This window comes from Pezoporus occidentalis, unplaced genomic scaffold (assembly GCF_034315485.1).
Source record: "Pezoporus occidentalis ecotype Australia unplaced genomic scaffold, CSIRO_AGI_Poc_V1 ctg33, whole genome shotgun sequence".
In the NCBI taxonomy this organism is placed as follows: Eukaryota; Metazoa; Chordata; class Aves; order Psittaciformes; family Psittacidae; genus Pezoporus; species Pezoporus occidentalis.
In genome coordinates, this window is record NW_026915268.1 from 3,094,304 (window position 1) to 3,113,993 (window position 19,690).

The 19,690-nt window shown below is 39.1% G+C and overlaps 1 protein-coding gene across 11 annotated transcripts in view; it reads left to right on the forward strand.

Moving 5' to 3' along the window:
* TENM2 (teneurin transmembrane protein 2) overlaps positions 1-19,690 on the forward strand; it is a 691,595-nt gene that overhangs the window by 363,548 nt on the left and 308,357 nt on the right. For 9 of the 11 annotated variants that reach the window (XM_062629179.1, XM_062629180.1, XM_062629181.1 and 6 more), the window contains one exon: positions 6,871-6,954. The exons of the other annotated variants lie outside the window; for them this stretch is intronic. In XM_062629179.1, the coding sequence (XP_062485163.1) occupies positions 6,871-6,954 (84 nt within the window). The remainder of the gene's footprint in view (positions 1-6,870; positions 6,955-19,690) is intronic. 11 annotated transcript variants of the gene reach the window in all.

Below are 19,690 nucleotides of genomic sequence, written 5' to 3' on the forward strand. Positions count from 1 at the left end.
GTGACATGAATTGAGTCTGCACAGTGGTGGTAACATAGAAAATGTGAACGATTGTTCATTGCTTTTTCCCCATATAGGAAATCTACAGCATCAAATCAGTAACAGCAGATCCAAAATGAACAGAAACCTACTTCATAGAATCATACAACCTTGGACTGGTTTGGATTGGAAAGGACCTTAAAGCTCACCTAGTTCCAACTCCCTGCCATACACAGGGACACCTTCCACTAGAGCAGCTTGCTCCAAGCCCCTGTGTCCAACCTGGCCTTGAACACTGCCAGGGATGGGGCAGCCACAGCTTCTCTGGGCACCCTGTGCCAGCGCCTCAGCACCCTCACAGGGAAGAGCTTCTGCCTTATATTTAAATCTGCTCTCTTTCAGTGTAAAGCCATTGCCTCTTGTCATATCACTGCTTCATACAACATTCAGGGAAGTTGTTGGACTACTTGTCCCTGGACTTGTAATTAGTAACAATTTACACTGGTTCAAAACCAGATGAGAAATCAATGGAAGAAAAATCCAACGAGAGGTGTTGAATAAAAGTTTTAGGAAATCTGAGAGACAAACTCCTGGAGTTTGAGAGGCTATTCTGAAGGGTTCTCTTCATGGGTTTACTCTAGTTTTATACTTTTCCTTAGGCTAGAGATGTGATAGAAGATCTGACTTGCTACAGGTTATAGTTACATTCTTTGTCAGAGCAGAGTGAGAATGATTTTGTTTTGAAGCTACAGGTGATCTCATTATAGAGGCTGAAGAGAGAGTTGGTAAAATTTGAGATTGAAATCTTGTCCTTTGTAATTTTTTCACCAACAAATAACACGATAAGACAGTAAGTTTGTCTGCTTGTCTGTTTGTGAATTGTGTGTCAGTTCTTAGTTCTTCAAAACTGTTTACAGGCATAGCTGCCAAATTAGATTTTGCCAACTAAATTACTTGAAAACTGTAATTTATTTTTTTTTCCCCACTAATACAACTTGCCATAGAAAGAGATGAGTAAGTGAAAGTGGGTCTAAAGGTGGTTGAGACTTATCAATTACTTAACTTGCCGTAACAAAGCAAAGAATGATTTTTAACACTGAAGAACTTAGCTGTATAATAGGAAGTCAGCTGCTGAAGTTATTAATTTAAGAGCTTCTTTGTTTTGTTTTGTAAGGCATTATTATTGCTAGAACATTGGTTTGGGCCATTGATCTCCCTTTGGTGTTTCTTTGTATTTTTAGGGGCTTGCTTTATCTTAAGTGAGCAATGAACTGCACTGTTAGAAGCATGTTGTAGGGCCTATGAATATTCAGGTCATTGAAAGAATGCCCAGTGTGTCAGGAGAACTGACATGGTAGCCATTTGGTCTTTCATACCTTTTTTGTCCATATGTCTTGGCTTTACATTGTTCTTTTGACAGATTAAATCATGTTTTAGTTGTTTCCTACTTCTGTTTGTTTTGGAGAAGGGGCAGGGTGACAACACCCAACATGTGGTTACAAGAATTTAGTGCTATTAGAATTGCATGGAAAACCTTTTTACCATTGTTTTATGAATCCCTCAATGTTTATTTCACAGCTGTCATAGTGCTCCATTCTGCTGACATTTGATAAATTAAAACAAGTGCAGTCTTACCAAGAACAGCTAACCCTGGTTTATTCCCTTGCTCACAAAAGAAGCAGCAAAATGGTATGGGGAGATAATTTTTAGTATGTGGAAGATAATTTTTAATGTAGTATTTTGGTTGGCTTATTCTTTCTCTCCACCTCCAAGCTGAAGAAGTACAGGATATCAGTATCCTGCAATAAAGAGAAGAATTCTTTTTAGGGAATTCTTTTTAGAATTCAAATTATTTTTAGCCTTCTCTAAGCAGTTTCTATTTACAACATCCTGTGCGCTGCCAAAAGTGACAAAGAACAGCAGTGGGTGCTTTAATTGAAGTGTTGATTGGTTGTAGTACAATGCATATAGTCCCCTCTCAATTCCAGCTTTGTGCTTGACTACTTTTGTTGTATAACTTGATTCATGTGAATTTTGTCACCATATTTCTGTAAGGATCCAGGATTTAGTGATTTTTAAGTGTTTGTTTTTTTTTTTTCCAAATAGGGTTGAAAAAGTTACACTTTCAGCAGGAGCTGTTTAGTTTGTACTTCAGCATTTTAAATTGTCCCACTAACTTAGTAAGTCAGATGCTGGTCTTTCCAGGAATTAATTTTTTGATCAAAAACAGAGAGACTGAACTAATAAAGTGTTGAGAGAAAGACTTGAATGGAACAGGTATTAAAGAAAGAGCAATTGTCGAGGTTTAAACCCAGTCAGGTAATTCGTTCGCTCACTTCCCCCCCTTTTCTTGCCCTCCCCCTGCTCTCGGAGGGACGGAGAGGAGAATCGAAAAGAATGCAACTCCCACGGGTTGAGATAAGAACAGTTTAGTAACTAAGGTATAACACAGATCACTACTGCTACCACCAATGATAATAATGATAAAGGAAATAACAAGGGAAGAGAATACATCATCTCACCACCAGCCGACCGATAACTCGCCCCCCCCCCAGCCCGACCAAGCTCTGACCGATACCTCCTCCAACCCTGCAGTCTCCCAGCCCTTCCAGGTAACTCCCAGTTACATCCTGGCCATGACGTGCTGTGGTATGGAATACCTCTTTGGTCAGTTTGGGTCAGGTGTCCTGTCTCTGCTTCCTCCTGGCTCCCCTCCTCCCTGGCAGAGCATCAGGCTCACAAAGTCCTTGGCCAAACCAAAACATCACTTGTTATCAGCTCTGTTCCCGAGCTGAAAGTCAAAACATTGCACTGCACCAGCTACCAAGAAGGGGAAAAATGACTGCTGCTGCTGAACCCAGGACAGCAATAAACCTTAGAATATCTGTAGTTGCCACTTGAGATTGAAGCTTTTCTTAGTTTATAGTAAATTATTCCCATGACAATTGTGTCTTATGGTTTTATAAATTATGGAGATATTGACCTGTACTGGGATACTAAGCCTTTCCTATGAGCATGAAGTAATAGTTGTTGCATTGACCCTTACTTTAAAAGCAAAGCAGAACAAAACTAAAAGGAAACAGTGTGGAAAAGAGCAAAAATGTTATGAAGTTTCACTCTTGAGTTTTTCTTTTCATACAAGTCAATGACCATGTTGAATTAAGAGGCAATTATGAACACTTTAGATGTAAGAGGTTGACTGTTCGGGGGCATATGAGAAGACTCATCCAAGTTGCCAGTGATTTAGTAGCATGATCTTAAAGTGGTATTGTGAAATTGATTGAAATTCCTATATAGACATCCATTAAACTTAAGAGGGCCTATATTTAATTCTTTTTGGAAATAAGACACATAGAAACCATATAATTTGACTGAAATAAATCCATTTGAAATTTAATTTCAGTTCACTGTAAGTTCTTAAGTATAGACAGATTTCGGCACAAAGAAATAGACACACCTATGCACTCTGCTACGTGCTGATGTGATGCATGTCGCTGTGATTGCTACGGTACTAGTACATCCTAATGCTTTAATTAGTTCAGAGGAAATGAAAGTGCAAAATTAAGGTATTTGTCATTTGAAGTCCTGTACTGATGTCTCTGATGTAGCTAATTGCTTAGTTGATTCTCTATAAAAGACATAGACAATGTGCTTGGAAAATCCAGGTCCTGGTGCAGTAGGTCTATTGCTGGTCATGTTTGGTAATATTTAGAGTGTCATAAATACAAATGTGATTAAAAAATTCTTCTGCCTCCCATTTTGTAGCATTACCTCTGGTCGACTGTGGAGAGAGAAAGTGATGTATTTCCTGTTGAGTTCACTGAACTATAATATTCTTTGAAACCTACTTGAACTAAGAGCATTTTCTTTGTGGTGTTTGTCATTCTTGCATGAGAATTTGGGGTGTGCACATTTAAATGTGTACTTTCAAAAATAAAACATGTCTTGTGAATATTTTTCATTGGAGAATGCTTCTGCTTGAGACCTGCAGTGTACAGTTCAGGTGAAGCTGTTTCAGTTTAACTGGCTTGGTGAATGTGCTTCAGAGAAAAGAAAAATGAATATGACTTCTGTAAAAGATCAAACAAAACAGTGGGTATAAAATGTGCGATAGAGCGTAATGGAGTAAAACAGCAGAGTAATTCTCTCAAGACAATGTAGGAAAAGAAAAATTGTGTATTCCTGTTATTACAGAACAGTTCATATTCCCATATTTTCCTGCATGATTTTATTACTGACTTTTTTCTAATGTCTTCATAAACCATTATTTGCAAATAGGTGAAGAGTACCATGTTTGTTATGTCTGTCCAGTATTCTCGGTCCAAAATGTTAGGGTAGAATGTGATGAAAATGCAAAACCAAGAAAGGTTATTTGAGTAAAATGTAGAGCTTTGACCTGCCCAGTCCTGAGAGTGGTGTGTCAGTTCTTACGGGGTTTGTCCTATTCCTCAAGGAACATAATCAGTGATAAATGATAGTAATAAATGTTGAGCAAATAACATTTGGGGGGAGTGGAGAAGAAGAGATAGGAGTGATACTTGCTCCTGGAAAGGTAACAGTTATGAAGCATTCTCAGGCCAGCTTGAAAGAGGGACCATAACACGATAGTTGGTGAGCAGCCTCTTTGCTGAGATAGACGTGTCCTGTGGGGGCCAACAATGCTTTGTGGTGGGATGCTGAGGAGTGGGACTTCTGACTGCAGGGTGTGCAGAGGTGCCTCCTGATTGCTGGTTACACAGCATAGTGATAGGGAATGAAAATGAGGGAGTACTTACAACCTTGCCTTCTTGGACAGCAAGAAGACGTTGCGTTGGTCTCGCGCCAGGCCTTGTGGGAGACTGCTGGGCTATGAGGGAACTTAGATAAATGTTAAAACATAATGGAATAGCAGAAGCAGTGTCAGTCTCTGAAGAGTGCTGTGAGAAAGGAAAAGAAAATGAGTTTGCTGAATAATGTGCAGAAGACCAGCAGCTAATCTGGATACTGTGTGCCTCACAGGAGAGTGGCTTAAAATTGCAGTATTTGTTTTGTCCATTTTCAAAATCGGCTGCTAGTATTTATGCTATTATTTAAAATTTTAGCTGTATCAGCGTTGATTTTTAAGTTAAACTGGGGCTTGACGCAGCAAGCTCGAAGCTGCTACTCATTTATCTTTCAACATAATATACCAAAAGCAGATTTCTTTCTCTCTGATGGTTACTGTAGGAGCAAATGGACCTGTGGACATTGTGGGCTTGTGTTTTAGAGGAATGTGTAAAAGGCAAGCATAGTAAATACACACAAGATTTACTTTTCCCAGATATAAAGTGTGGTGTCTGATAAGGGCTAAAATTAGCTTAATGATCTAAAGATTTACTTACAAAAAGGTTTTTTTCCTAATTTTTGGCAAGGCCAAAGATTGTAGGTCATAGTCTATTCTTTACTGTAAGATAATTGCAAAATCCATTATTGTCCCTTGGAGATGGTTTTTTATAAAAGGCTGTACTAAATCTGAATAAAAGCCTAATAAGTAGATTAGTTAGAAAAATAGTCCTCATGAGGATGTTTGATTCTGAGTGTAGCTGCTACAGATAACCCTAAATGCAATTAGGTTTAACTCCCTGTGAGTGTCAAAGGAAGGTAATACCCATGGAGACTTCCCTTTAGATGACACTATTCTGAAAGTGTCTCAACATTTAAATTATTCTTTCCTTTGGGCACTGGTAACAAATTTAATTCTTGGAGAAACATAGTTTGGAAACTTAGGTTTTAGCCATTAGGTTTAGAGGTTTCACATCAAAAAGAGGGATGTCTCAGCTTCCTTGTGGGAACAGTTTGTTGTTCTCATCCATACCCTTTGTAATTGCAAGGATCAAATATCCCAAGGTGGACACAGGTAAAAACGAGATGACAGTAACACACACTTAAAGCTTAATGTGACAGAATGTCAGTAGGTGAGCTGTTGGTGGATTAATTCTGTTTTTTTGGCTAGAAAGGGAAATGAAAGCAAAACTTCTACGAAAAGTAAAATATGAAAATAAGAGGCAATAAAGATGTCAAACGTTTGCATGTTATAGGATGTGATATAACAAAAACTATAAAATTGCAAACTGCTAAAATGATTTCATTCAGTTGTGAGTAGCACAGAAGAATAACACTGTATTGAAGAATTTGGTCCCATTTTTACATAAAAAAGGACAAGATTAAAACTAAAACCCTTAATGAAATTTGTCTTCCTGAAGCTTTTATAAGATTTTATAAGACAAAAAAGAAAACAATGGCATTCTTGCTACAGTGCAGCTTCACTGGTTTGTGTTAGTTGAGGTGCAGCAGACTGAGCCTGATTATGTTGATGGTCAATGTAAAACTCATGATGCTGCTGCGATAAACATATAGAAATCTATATATTACAGCTGAAAGTGTCCATTTTCCAAATGTATTTTAAGAGTCTGGTTTAGATGATAAAAGTTACCCTTTCGAAGAGTGCAATAATACCTACTTGGCTATAGGACTAATAGATAATACACTCAAAATAAGCTAGTATGATCTTAAATACCTACTGTTCAGCATGTGTAGAACTTCAGGTTAAATTCTAATGCATGTATTATAGCCAGTTTTTAATGTACTCTGTCCTTTTTGTGGTTAATGAAACTGACAGTGTATGTACCTCCTGCAAAGCAAGATTTCATCAGTACTACTGCTGCTCAATACGCCTTTTTGTATGCCATTGATAGCAACTTAAAAGTATTCTTGTTCTCCAGATAATAATGAGTAATATTTCTTTTATTATTCAGGAATGTTTTGGGTGGGAGGAGGTGAAACATTCTATTGAGTGTGTGTCACCAAAGGTGAATAGAATGTAAAAGGATGAGAAGAGCCATCTCTAAACTGCATTTGTTTTATTTCATTTAGATTTTCACACACACCTTTCTGAGAAATTGAAAGACAGACAGACAAGCTGGCAGCAGCTGGCTGAGACAAAGAACTCTCTCATACGTAAGGTTTTTATCTTGCTTCAACTGTGTTCCTTGTAAATGTAGAACCTAGTTTAGAATTTGTGGGGTTTGCAACAATTAATCTAGTTCTGTTTATGTTCTGCTTATTATGTATTTGGGGATTTTGTTTGTGTGTTTCCTCCTGGGTGTTTATATTCTGTTGAATAAACCTGATCTCTCTTTACTACTTACTTCTATTGCATTGTTGAGTTACCTTCCTGATTTGACTGAACTCAGGGTGGGGCTTTTGGTTTTTGTTGGGAGCGTTCACCAGGTGGTGAAGCAGCTGATGGTGCTTCACAGGATGGGGCTCATTACATGGAAAGAAAGAGAGCTAGGACTTGAGGAGTCTGGGTACACACAGGCATAACTGTAAAACTGTGGTGCACGTATCTAGCAGTATTTTCACCAAAGAAATAGCACGCTTTATCCCTTGTGATGCTTGTAGGAGATATCTCTTACATCTGACTTTCCAATGACAGATTTAGTGATAAGTGTTTACCTGTAGCTTTGATTTTGTTGTTGTTTTTTTTTCCTAAGAGTTTCAGATTCAGCCAGTGACACTTGGTGTGACACTGAAGGTTTACTTCTTAGGGGCTGTGCAAAACAGTCAGGGAGAGATGGGTGTATTTATTGTTTCTGTTTTGTAGGGAATCACCTAATTTATTTGTTTTACTCCCCTTTCCCTACCTTCCCCCACTACACCTTTTGTTTCACTAAGAGCAAGATGCCTTTGAGAGGATGAGGATGCTTGGAAAAAAATGGCAATATACTTTTTAGCAAAAGAAAAAGCAAGCTGTGGTAATATAAATCCAGTGGCATCTTAAGGCATTTTAGTGACATCTTCTTCATGTGTCTTGAGTTCAAAATGTGTTTGTTCGTTCATCAGATGTGCATGCTTACACTAACTATATTAGTATGTGCCCTTACCAGTTTATCAGGGGCTATTACTGTTAAATCTTTTGTCCTCGACACTACAAATTTTGCCTTGTATTTGACGAAATGAAAGATATATTCTTGTATTTCATTATATTCTTCCATTGCAACAATGACCTGGTACCTACATGAAAGATCCCTTTCCATTTGGGCTTGTCACTTAAGCACTTAAGCACTTAAGCAAATGGTTTGCAAAATTATTCCTAACCAGGAATAATATTCTGCTTGTTTAATATTTAAATGAGACCTAAACCAATGTTTTCTTGTCACCCCCAATTTGATTTTCTGTTATACTTCTTTCCATAATTGCTGGATTGTTGCTGAAAAATAGTGAATGGCATTATGCTTTGAAAATCAAAGTGTCTGAGCAAATGCTGGGCAGTTTCTTACATCAGATTCTGGAAAGTACTGAGATCTGTGACCATCTTAAACCTATTGCAGCCAAAGAATGCTTAGTGTGTTTTCAAACTGGAGATATGGACCATTTTATGTATTTCCATGCTTCTTAAAAGAATGGGAGCCACAGCATATAGTAGGGAAATTAAATTTCAAACAAATTTGATTTATATATTGATTTTAACTTTTGGCATTGTATCATTCAGGGCTCTAGAAATTAAGACAAACATGAGAAGGTATTAATAACTACATAGCAACTGAAAAATACTTAACAATAGTATTAATTTTCACCTCTGACTTGACAGTAACGTATTTTAGAAAATTGAACTGTGACAGCAATAGAAAAACTTGGTACTTTTTGTGACTTTAATGAGTCTAATTACTTGGACATATGAAATCTGATATTAGTAGTAAAATAGTTCATTGCATGCTCTAAATGTGGTAAGAAAGTAACAGTGAGCTTATAGATCCAGGTGTGCTGACTAGTGTTGATGCCAGCCAAATCAGCTATGGTGGTAGTTCAAGGGAATTGACCAAAACCAAGCTTTAACTGTGTTCCTTTTAAAAAGTGCCGTAGGATTCTTTGCATCAGTCTGAATGCTGCCAAAACCAGACAGATGGCAGTAACCTTGGTTTAAAGCCTCAGCTGGCTGTGAATGCATCCAAACACTGTTGCAAAGCTTTTGGCTCGCATGTTGTGTCAACAAAAGAGGACTCTTTTTATCCCCATAAGTGGAGCCCTCAGACTTTTTATTTTAAAGGTAACCAGTTATTGAGTGTGCTCATTTAGTGGGTGGATTGCTTTGTTGTGTTCTAATGAAATGTTAGGTTTCTTGATCTACTGAGCCTTTATTTTGCTAAAGAGAAAGAATCTGCTGGTGCAGCCTAACAGGTAATGGGTAAAAGGATGTTAAGTGCTGAAGAGGGATGTTATAATGGTCAGTGCTTCAGAAATACAGGCAGAATGATTGTTGCCAGATCCTTGTTCAGACTCTGGAATGAAAACCGGTAAAGGCATCCTGTAGGGAAAATACCTTCCCTTCCTTCTCTTTGGTGTAGACCTACCTAAATTTCACCTTTTCTGAGTTCTCCCTTTCTGGGAGAATTCTTAATAATTTAAAAAATCCCCAAACACGCAAACAAAAAAAAATACTTCAAATCTATCTCATACTAAACACCCAGAAATTAAAAACAAAACCAACAAGAGAACGAAACCACCCTGGCTTGCTTTCTAAAGCTGTAAAATAATGTAACTAAAGCTCAGAGACTTAACAGAAACATAAAGCTTTTAAAGCATTCAGATAGTGTAATGTTGAGCAATATATAAAAGAAAAAATCTGATAGCATGTAGCTTAGAGTATGACTTAAATAGGACACTGAGAGGCCTGCACTTCTCATTGAATAATAAAGATGAAAGGATCAGCTCCTCTTACAGTGCGTGCAAACTACCTGACCAGTAAGTGCAATGGAAGGCTTAGCATGGAGGGAGAAAGGAGTCACATAATTAAGAAACATATTGCAGTGCACTAGCAGTGGTTATCCAGGCAGCCTTTTTTGTACCATTTCCTAACTTCTGGTTCACTTTGCAACCATTATCATGTGGTTTCAGCATCTTTGCTGTTTGTTTCAACATGATGAGTAAATTGTAAACATACAAATCTGGACATTGGTGTGGAGTCCATAGTCTCTGAATTCATGTATAAGCCTGCCAATGGCAAAGGAGGTTTGAATGACTATAGTTACTAAGCTATGTATTTGATATGTTGTTGCAGAAAGCATACATCTCAAAGACCTATGGTAATCTGTGATGTGCAAGGAAATTCTTTAAGTAATTTGGGGACATTATCAATTGAACTGTAATTTAATGAAGATGGGGATTATGCCTGTTCCAGGGGAAGAAAACGAACTGAATTTTATCCTGTGCTTATGGTGTTTAGATACAAAATGCAGCTGGTTGTGTGTAGGGAGACTTGATTTAGGAGGATGATTTCTCCATGTTATTGTCACCGAAATCCAGGAAATAAACTCTCTAATCAGAATGAGAGGATAGAAACCAATATGACTTTATTATGGTACCGGTGCATGGAGGATTTCTGTGCCTGTCATGCACACTGAGAAGAGACAGTTCACAACTTATGTATCTTCATTATATACATACTCATTATAATTCCATGAAATGCCCACCCAATTCTCGTTTCTTAGGCATATGGGAATTTGGGCAGATAAGGCCACTGTGCGGGTGCTGTGAATTTTAAGGAGGGGTGCCTGGGGGTCCTAGTGGTTGTCTGGGCAGAAATACCCCTACTCAGTTTACCCTGTTATGGAAATCCATTAGTTAAGGACATTGGAATGCTTGCTTAGTCTTTCCAGTTAACTACTTGTTCTTGTTCAGGCTAATTTACGATCCTAAAGGGCTCCCCACGTTATTTTCTTTCTCTGGCCTATCAGAAAGAGGAAGGCCCACATTGGTTTGAGATAAGACATCTGGTTCTCTTGTTGCTTGCCTTCCTTATCTTTATATCCTCTATACACAGTCTCTATCTCTATAGCCTTTATGCACAGTAAAAATCTAGTTTAAGAATCCTTGTAGCCCTAAGTCTCTATATTCAGTGAAATACTAATTTAATTTGGTATCACGACATCAGAATCATCAGTGAGAATGGGAGACTGATGTCCAGTGGCCTTCAGATAGAAATAAGTTCTTTGAAAATTTTATTTCAATATTGTGTATGGATACTGTGGATAGTGTTTGTAATAATTCTGTTTAAATCACAGTAGTGAGGCATTTAGATCACCTTGTGGCTTTCAGCATGGTTTGCCTTTGGGTTTCCATTTTAATGGAAATCCTTTCAAAAATACATGAACAAAACCTGGTTTTGTCACAGAACTTTAGCAGTGATTTCTTTAAGTAACCAAGTCCAGGTTGTACCATTGCTCTTCATGCAACACACTGTTTTGATAAGAAACAATCAACCAGAGAATGTAAACCGCAAAGCCAAAAGTGTGCGATAAAATCAAATGAGAATGTAGGAAACTCTGAGGGGGAAGGAAAACTCTCTTGCATCTTGGGTTCTAGAAGAAAACAAGCTGACAGTTCTACCAGGTGCCTCTCCTCGGAGCAGACTTAACACTTGTTACAGGATTTGTCTTGAAAACACCGGTATTTGAACTAAAGGATTTGCAAATTTGCTCGAGAAACAAACCAGATTGCGTGTTGAAAGACGAAGCTGCGAGCAAAATACTCGATCATGTCAGATTTATACAAACTGATCTCCTGTGTAACGCGCCATGTCCTAGAAAACTGGAAGCCATGAAAACAAGAACTTATATTCTAAGGAGTTCTCTGACAGCTTATAAAAAATAGCTTTTTACATGAAGCTTCTACCTTAAAGAAGCTGATGAAATAGGTGGTAATTTTTAACACAAGCAGTGACAAAATAAACACCATCTGCTAGTGCTTATTCCATAGTATTCTCATGCTGGGTGATTTTATTTCACTTTTTTTTCAGAAATAGTTAATGACACATCTGCTGTGTGGTTGAGGTGCATTTTCAGTGATTAAATGTGGACATAAGTTTAGGGAAAACAACACTGAAACTTCTTTGGGAAAGTGAAGGATGTATTAAACTAATAAAAGGAACTCACAAAATATATAGAATCATAGAATCATAGAATAGTTAGGGTTGGAAAGGACCTTAAGATCATCTAGTTCCAACTCCCCTGCCATGGGCAGGGATACCTTACACTAAACCATATCACCCAAGGCATCGTCCAACCTGGTCTTGAGCACTGCCAGGGATAGAGCAGTCACAACCTCCCTGGGCAACCCATTCCAGTGCCTCAGCACCCTAACAGGAAAGAATTTCCTTCTTATATTCAATCTAAACTTCCCCTGTTTAAGTTTTAACCCGTCACCCCTTGTCCTATCACTACAGTCCCTAATGAAGAGTCCCTCTCCAGCATCCCTATAGGCCCCCTTCAGATACTGGAAGGCTGCTATGAGGTCTCCGTGGAGCCTTCTCTTCTCCAGGCTGAACAGCCCCAACTTCCTCAGCCTGTCTTCATACAGGAGGTGCTCCAGCCCCTGATCATCCTCGTGGCTTCCTCTGGGCTTGTTCCAACAGTTCCATGTCCTTTTTATGTTGAGGACACCAGAAGTGCACACAATGCTCCAAGTGAGGTCTCACAAGAGCAGAGCAGAGGGGCAGGATCACCTCCTTTGACCTGCTGGTCACGCTCCTTTTGATGCAGCCCAGGATACGGTTGGTTTCTGGGCTGCAAGCGCACACTGAACCCGGCTCATGTTCATTTTCTCATTGACCAGCACGCCCAAGTCCTTCTACTCAGGGCTGCTCTGAATCTCTTCTCTGCCCAACCTGTAGCTGTGCCTGGGATTGCTCCCACCCAGGTGTAGGACCTTGCACTTGGCATGGTTAAACTTCATGAGGTTGGCATCAGGCCACCTCACAAGCGTGTCGAGGTCCCTCTGGATGGCATTCCTTCCCTCCAGGGTATCAACCGAACCACACAGCTTGGGGTCATCAGCAAACTTGCTGAGGGCGCACTCAATCCCACTGTCCATGTCACCGACGAACATGTTGAACAAGACTGGTCCCAACACCGATCCCTGAGGGACCCCACTCGTTACTGGTCTCCAGCCAGAGACTGAGCCATTGACCACAACTCTTTGTGTGCGGCCATCCAGCCAGTTCTTTATCCACCCAGTGCTCCATCCATCAAATTGATGTCTCTCCAATTTAGAGACAAGGATGTCGTGTGGGACAGTGTCGAACGCTTTGCACAAGTCCAGGTAGATGACATCAACTGCTCTACCCCTGTCCATCAGTTCTGTAGCCCCATCATAGAAGGCCACCAAATTGGTCAGTCAGGATTTCCTGACTTTTAGAGAAGTTGATGCCTTTTATTTTTTATTTTGATCCAATTTATTAGTCTTCGTCTTTTAAGCAAGCCCACTTCTTTAGCACATCTGTGGATCTGGGGCTGGGAAGACAGAGCAGGTTCAGGTGTCATGTGGGATCAGTATCAGACTTGAGGGAGCATAATGTACAGTGCCATCATTGCAGCTGCACAACAAAACAGTGAGGTTTACCTCAAGATCCACTTGAATGCTGTACAATACGAAATTCTACATACATGCAGGGTTGTTTATTCTTGTTACAGAGTACGTCTTTATCCTGTGAAGCTCTGTGAAGCTATCTTTCCTCCCAAGCAAGGTTGTTAGACAAGGTGTAATCATCTGGTGTCCCTGGGTTATTCAGGCAAAGACATAATTTGTGGTGTTTTGTGCTGTGGCATGTTTTCTTCCCTCTGGTAGAGCTTGGTAGTCCTGTTGGCTTGAAGACTCTTCTCCTGTGTCCCTACAAAGCAGTCTCTTCCCAAATTACCCCAGTAAGTTCTACCTTTTCCTTCTCATTCAGCAATGAGAAATCTTTGTTGTGGGAATTCCTCTTTAGCACTTTATTGCAGAGACATTAACATAATGATCTACTATACAAAATCCAGGCAATTAGGCTGTTAAACCTGTGTTTACCGTGCCAAATAATAAGTCCCTATGCTGTTATCATTATAAGTAGATTTTAATAAATCCAAAAAACTAAATGGCTGGATCTCCATATGGATGGGTGGATATTTAATTTTAAGATTTTGATAGAAATCAAAGCCATAGATCAGAAAACTTAGAAAAACCCCTTTGGCAACTTTATTCTCTAGTAGGTTTAAGAACACGATGGACTCCAGAGATATGAATTCAGACCTTGTCTAGAACTTTACAAATCTCAATAAAAAACCTAAATTTGGTGTCTTCTCTTACTACCACTAAGGTCTGCTTAATGGAATTAAATCCTTGTCCTCCTGCTATGGTCTCAAAAAGCATTTTGACAACTTATGCAGTAAAACTGTATATAGGAAATCATGTCTGGAAAAAACGTAATATTAACAATTTTAACAGGAATTGTTGCTTCTTTTGTTGTTGGGAGTCCTGAGCCACATAGTGAGTATAAACAAAGCACTGCTTTACCTCCTTATGGACAGTGGCTAAGGAAGTATTGATGGAAATATGTTTGAAAGGCTAAACATCTGTACTTGCAATTATTTTAATGCTTTCATTCAAACTTCAATTCATTATTTCAGTGATGAATGTGTAGAGAAGCACTGCCTGTGAAGTAATGGGCTACTAATGTTAATTATCTGTTAGAAAGAGCAGTCTTGACTTAGTGGACTTTTGTCTTTACAGACTGCATAGTAATTAAGAATTGGAATGAGAATTCATGTGAGTTGCATGACGTGTACTGTGTACAGTAGACAGTGAGCAGTCGAAGGCATCCCATGTTCATTAGCAGTGATAAACAGATTTACATAAGTTAAATACTTCTTTTACAAACCTTTTGACTTGACCTGATCTGTGTAAACATTACATTTATGAATTATCAAAGCTCTTTGAAAGACAGCCTTATGCATGTGTATTATCATCTATGTTAATCTGAAACATTTCTCAAACTGCTGTGCATGAAGTTAGGGTTAAGAATCCCTTACTTATTCATACCCATATGTATGCTGTGAAACTTGAATAAGGAAGGAGACAAGAAAAAGTGATTTTTTAAAAAGTAAATTACATACATATTTTTTATACTAGTGCCATAATTCCTTACTTTAGGTTTATTTACATCCAGTGCTTAGGTAAAAGTGGAGGGAGTCTGACCAGTGCTTTCTTTGTGAATTTCTTTAGCTTGCTTTTATAAGCACTTCCTTTTGTGTGTATTCTGAACTGGAAATATAATGTGCTTTATTCCAAACTGGATCTGCATCTGGGGCAAAATTTTTGTAGTCTCTAATTGATTGCATTATACATTACACTGTATGTCTTACTATGGAGAAGCTGTGAGAAAATGATGACAGTGAATTATTTAAAGCTGTTACTTGTGAACTCTTCCTCATAGTAAAGATTTTTACATTGTCGGTGCATAGCTACATTCAGAAGTTGTCAGTGGAAGGCCAAGCATTCTGTTAGAATTGTAGATAGTGGATGGGCTTTTTGTATCTAAAGAATTAAATCTGTTTGGGGTAATAAGCAGAGGTGAAAAGCTGAGACTTAAATAGCACATTTCTTGTTATCCATTTCCTTACTGGGACAAATGAGTTCAGTATTTTCAACAAACTTCACAGTATTTCTCCTGCCAGTAAGACTTACAGACACATCTGGTTATATATTCTCATGCTTCTTCAAAAATTATTTCCTTAAACAGGATCGTTAGGAGTTAGTGTTTCATCCCGAAGTAATTGTTTAGATTTTGAGTAATGGTTCAGTAAATTGAATGTGCTTCAGAGACAGGTTTTTTTTTGTAGTTTGAATGCTCCGAGTCTGCCCATACTTGATTGTACTTGGTTTATTTCTTTTATTTAGAATGAAAATGTGGTTTCTGCAAAGTCTGGGTAGGAAGATACTGCACTCAAATGCCATGAGCTTCAACTACCTGGTCCTTATTAATGGAAATATCGAATGTGGTGTTAATGCCAGGAGGCCTCCAAAAGGCCTTACTGAAACATACTGACATAAGCTTTCTTTTTTAACTAAAGCATGATTTTATTGGATTAAGTAGCATGTGGAAGTGGGAAAGTGAGTGCTTTTTGGAAAACTAAATGATCTGCAACTAAGGAAAAAAGAATCAGTAGCTTGTTCTCTTTAGATAACAGGAATTTCCATCTGTTACCTATCTGACTTGCAAAACCTTCAGCCTGCTTTGAGCACTGTAACGTATTCATTCCTAGGCCAAATTGTACTGTTGCCCTTCCTCCTCTTTACACTCAAAGGATACTTGGTGATTCTGAGGATTAGTTGTAGATGTTGCCCCGACTTTGTGTATCCATTTCAGAAAATTAAAAAGAGTGACATTTACCTGATCTCTTTAAAGACAGGAGATTTCTAAAATTAATCTGGAAATCCCACAGTTTATTAAAATACCTAATTCACTTTCTTCAAGGGTTTGCGTATGAGTGTTTCCTAAAAGCTGCTCTTGTACTTGATTTTAGTTAGCTATTAATGTTGTCTTTAAACCAGAAAACCCAAAATAAACAATTTTCTACAGGGTTCTCACTACTTAAAATTAATAAAAAAATATGGGAGAAGTTGAGTCTGGATAACTTTTTGTCGTGGTTTAAACCCAGTCAGACAGCTCGTTCACTCACTCCCCCCCTTCTTGCCCTCCCCCTACTCCCAGGGGGATGGAGAGGAGAATCAAAAAGAATGCAACTCCCCAGGCTGAGATAAGAACAGTTTAGTAACTAAGGTATAACACAGATCACTGCTGCTACCGCCAATAATGATAATGATAAAGGAAATAACAAGGGGAGAGAATACAACACCTCAGCACCAGCTAACCACTAACTCTCCCCACCCCACCGGACCAAGCACCGATCGATACCTCCTCCAACCCTGCAGTCTCCCAGCCCTTCTGGGTAACTCTCAGTTACATCCTGGCCATGACGTGCTGTGGTATGGAATACCTCTTTGGTCAGTTTGGGTCAGGTGTCCTGTCTCTGCTTCCTCCTGGCTTCCCCTCCTCCCTGGCAGAGCATGAGGCTCACAAAGTCCTTGGCCAGACCAAACATTTGAGCGTTATCAGCTCTGTTCTCAGGCTGAAAGTCAAAACACAGCACTGCACCAGCTACTAAGGAGAAAAATGACTGCTACTGCTGAACCCAGGACAGTATCCACCCCTTATTCCATACCATTCACATCATGCTCAAATCCCATATTTTCAATATACCATCACTCTTATCTCAGTGCACTCTCATCTTAGTACATGGACCAGTCCCTATAATGCTGTTGAGTCCATCTGGTCCATGATGTCAGGCTCCATCTCTTGTAACAGTCTTTTAGAGCAGGAGAGACTGTGTGCAGTGTTCACACTCGTGAATCACCTAGGCAATAGAGTCCGTTGCTAAGTCCACCCCTCGATCATGAGTCCATCTCTGTGTTGCATCTCTGCTCTGATGGCCTGAAGTGCCATGGGCCCACCAGGCTCAAAATAATTCACTGTCCCCTTCAGCAGTTTCTGCAGCTTGTTGCTGGGGACTCCATACAGCTGCCTTCCATCTCTGACGCTTCCAAAGCACTGGAGGTGCACTCGGCTCCCCGTGGCCTCACCAAGACGGAGGCGAGGGCGAGGGCCAGGCCGGTGAAGAGCAGCCGGACGGGCAGGTACAAGTGCACGGCCACGTCCGTCCCGCCCTGCTGCTGGAGCCCGCCTGTGTTACAAGTCATTGCCATAAAGCGCAGTGAGACAAGAACCTTAGCCCAAGCCCTACACTTGGTAAACACCAACACAGCAAATACCGGCTCTAAGTAATGTACTGCATTCTGAAACTGTGAGATCAGGACCTGAATAGCCTTACATCCTTGTCTTAAAATCCATCTATCATCTGTTGCACTGTGGTGTAGCTCTTTCTGAGCCATCTTTACTTTCACGGAAAAGTCAGATTGTACAAATAGCATAACACAAGTTGTGGTTCTGGTTTTAAATCCTAGTCTGTTCAGTATTCAGTCTGTGGCTAAAACAACTCTCCTGGCCTTACCTGTTTATAGTAGAAAAGTCAGGTTCTACTCTTGAAGTGGTATTACTTAATAGAAGAGTGACAGATGACTGATTACTTTAGTTGGAGGGGAATGTGTAATATAATCCCTATGTTATAGATACTTATGCAGTGAGTTCCATTATTTTTTTTTTTTCTGATAGGAGAATATAAAGAATTTGGCTTTCTGAATTCCCCAAATAATGGTAACTTTTTAACTTAATCACTGTCAGTTTTTTCTTTTTGCTCTTAAGTAACTGCATGTCACCTTTTCTTCTGTATCTCATGCGTGGCATCTATTACTGTCTGTGACATAAGGTCATTAAGTTGCATTTAATTTTGAGGGATATTGGCTAAAAATAAAAACCAATTTGATTTCATAATCATATCTTGGTAAGCTCCAGGTGTCAAAAGTCAGCCTTATTTTTCCCTATTTCACCTTGCATTTTTAGATTCCCCTTTGTCATCTTACAGCTGAGTGTTCTTTTGCAAAGGTCAGCTGTGCCCCCTCTCCAGGCAATGCATCTCGCAAGCAAACACTTCCTAGTGTCAGCAAACACATGGCTGGGGTTCACCGCACCTTTAATTCTTAATCATGAATTTGTTGAAGGAATGTTTGAACTTACCAACTTTAAGTTAAATCACTTCTTAAGCATATTACATCAGTAGGTTTGATTAAAGAGGTAGTAAAATTATACTGGTTTTAAACTGTTGCTTCCTTATAAGTTAAGAGGTACAAAACCAAAGGTTTTTTTTCTATTATGGAAAAAAGTTGCATGCCTGGAAACTGGGGGGGGGAATACACTGAAGAGTGTTAGAATAGGATAGCTATAGAATAGGATAGCTAGACACACTTTACGTGTTTATCTACATCTTCTATATACTGACAGATACTGATGGAGAGTTGGGCTGCTGAGCCCCTGGAGAAGCAATGATACAAGCCAAGTACGCTTCCTTAAGGTAAAGTAGTTGAGATAGATAGTTAGGATCCAACAGGTTGCAAGCACCCTGACATAAAAAATAAATTCCATGAAAGAAAAACTAAGTTGTGTTTCTAGTGAATTTACATTTTAAAATAATAGACGTGCATGTACTTTATGAATTGTTTATGTATATCTCACAAAATCCACTGCCTTCGCAGGGTCTTGTCATTGTCTTTGCCTAGTATGGTTCATACCATGCACAAGTTCATGAGTGGTAGCATGAGCAGATGTTTATTGTTCCAAAATGCACGTGGAGGTGAAGACAAAGGACTGTAAATCTGGACTGCAACACAAGTTGTACTTTCCTGCTTGACCAGGCTAAGAGGCATAGTGTATATTAATCTATGCTAAACATGCACAAGATGTAGATAAGAAGTAAACTGAATGCTAAACAAACTCTAGCATCTGTTTCAACATAATTTTTGTTTCAGTAAGCTGAAGAATTTGTTGAAAAGGAGTCCAGATTGCATTCTCCAGTTAAGGGACTCAACAATTTGTAGACTAGAGGTGAAAATTAATCAAAAGCTAACAGAACTGTGTTGAAAGAAAACAGTTTATACATTGGTGGAAACAGTACTTAGTTTTGTTTTGGTTGGTTGGTGGTTGTTGGTTGGGTTGTTTTTTTAGCTGGGAATATAATATGCGTGGTTCTTTTAGCCCAGTGCTAAAGCAAAGCACATAAATCAGCAGAATTCTCCTGGATGCATTTAAGGACAGCATCTGCCCTTTCTGAGTAATGCAGCCTAATATAGTTCTGTTTGTTTTTCCAGTGTTCTAGAAGCCTCTGAAGCGTGTGATGTTTGGTTCCCATGAGTCTTAACTATCTGCTGCATC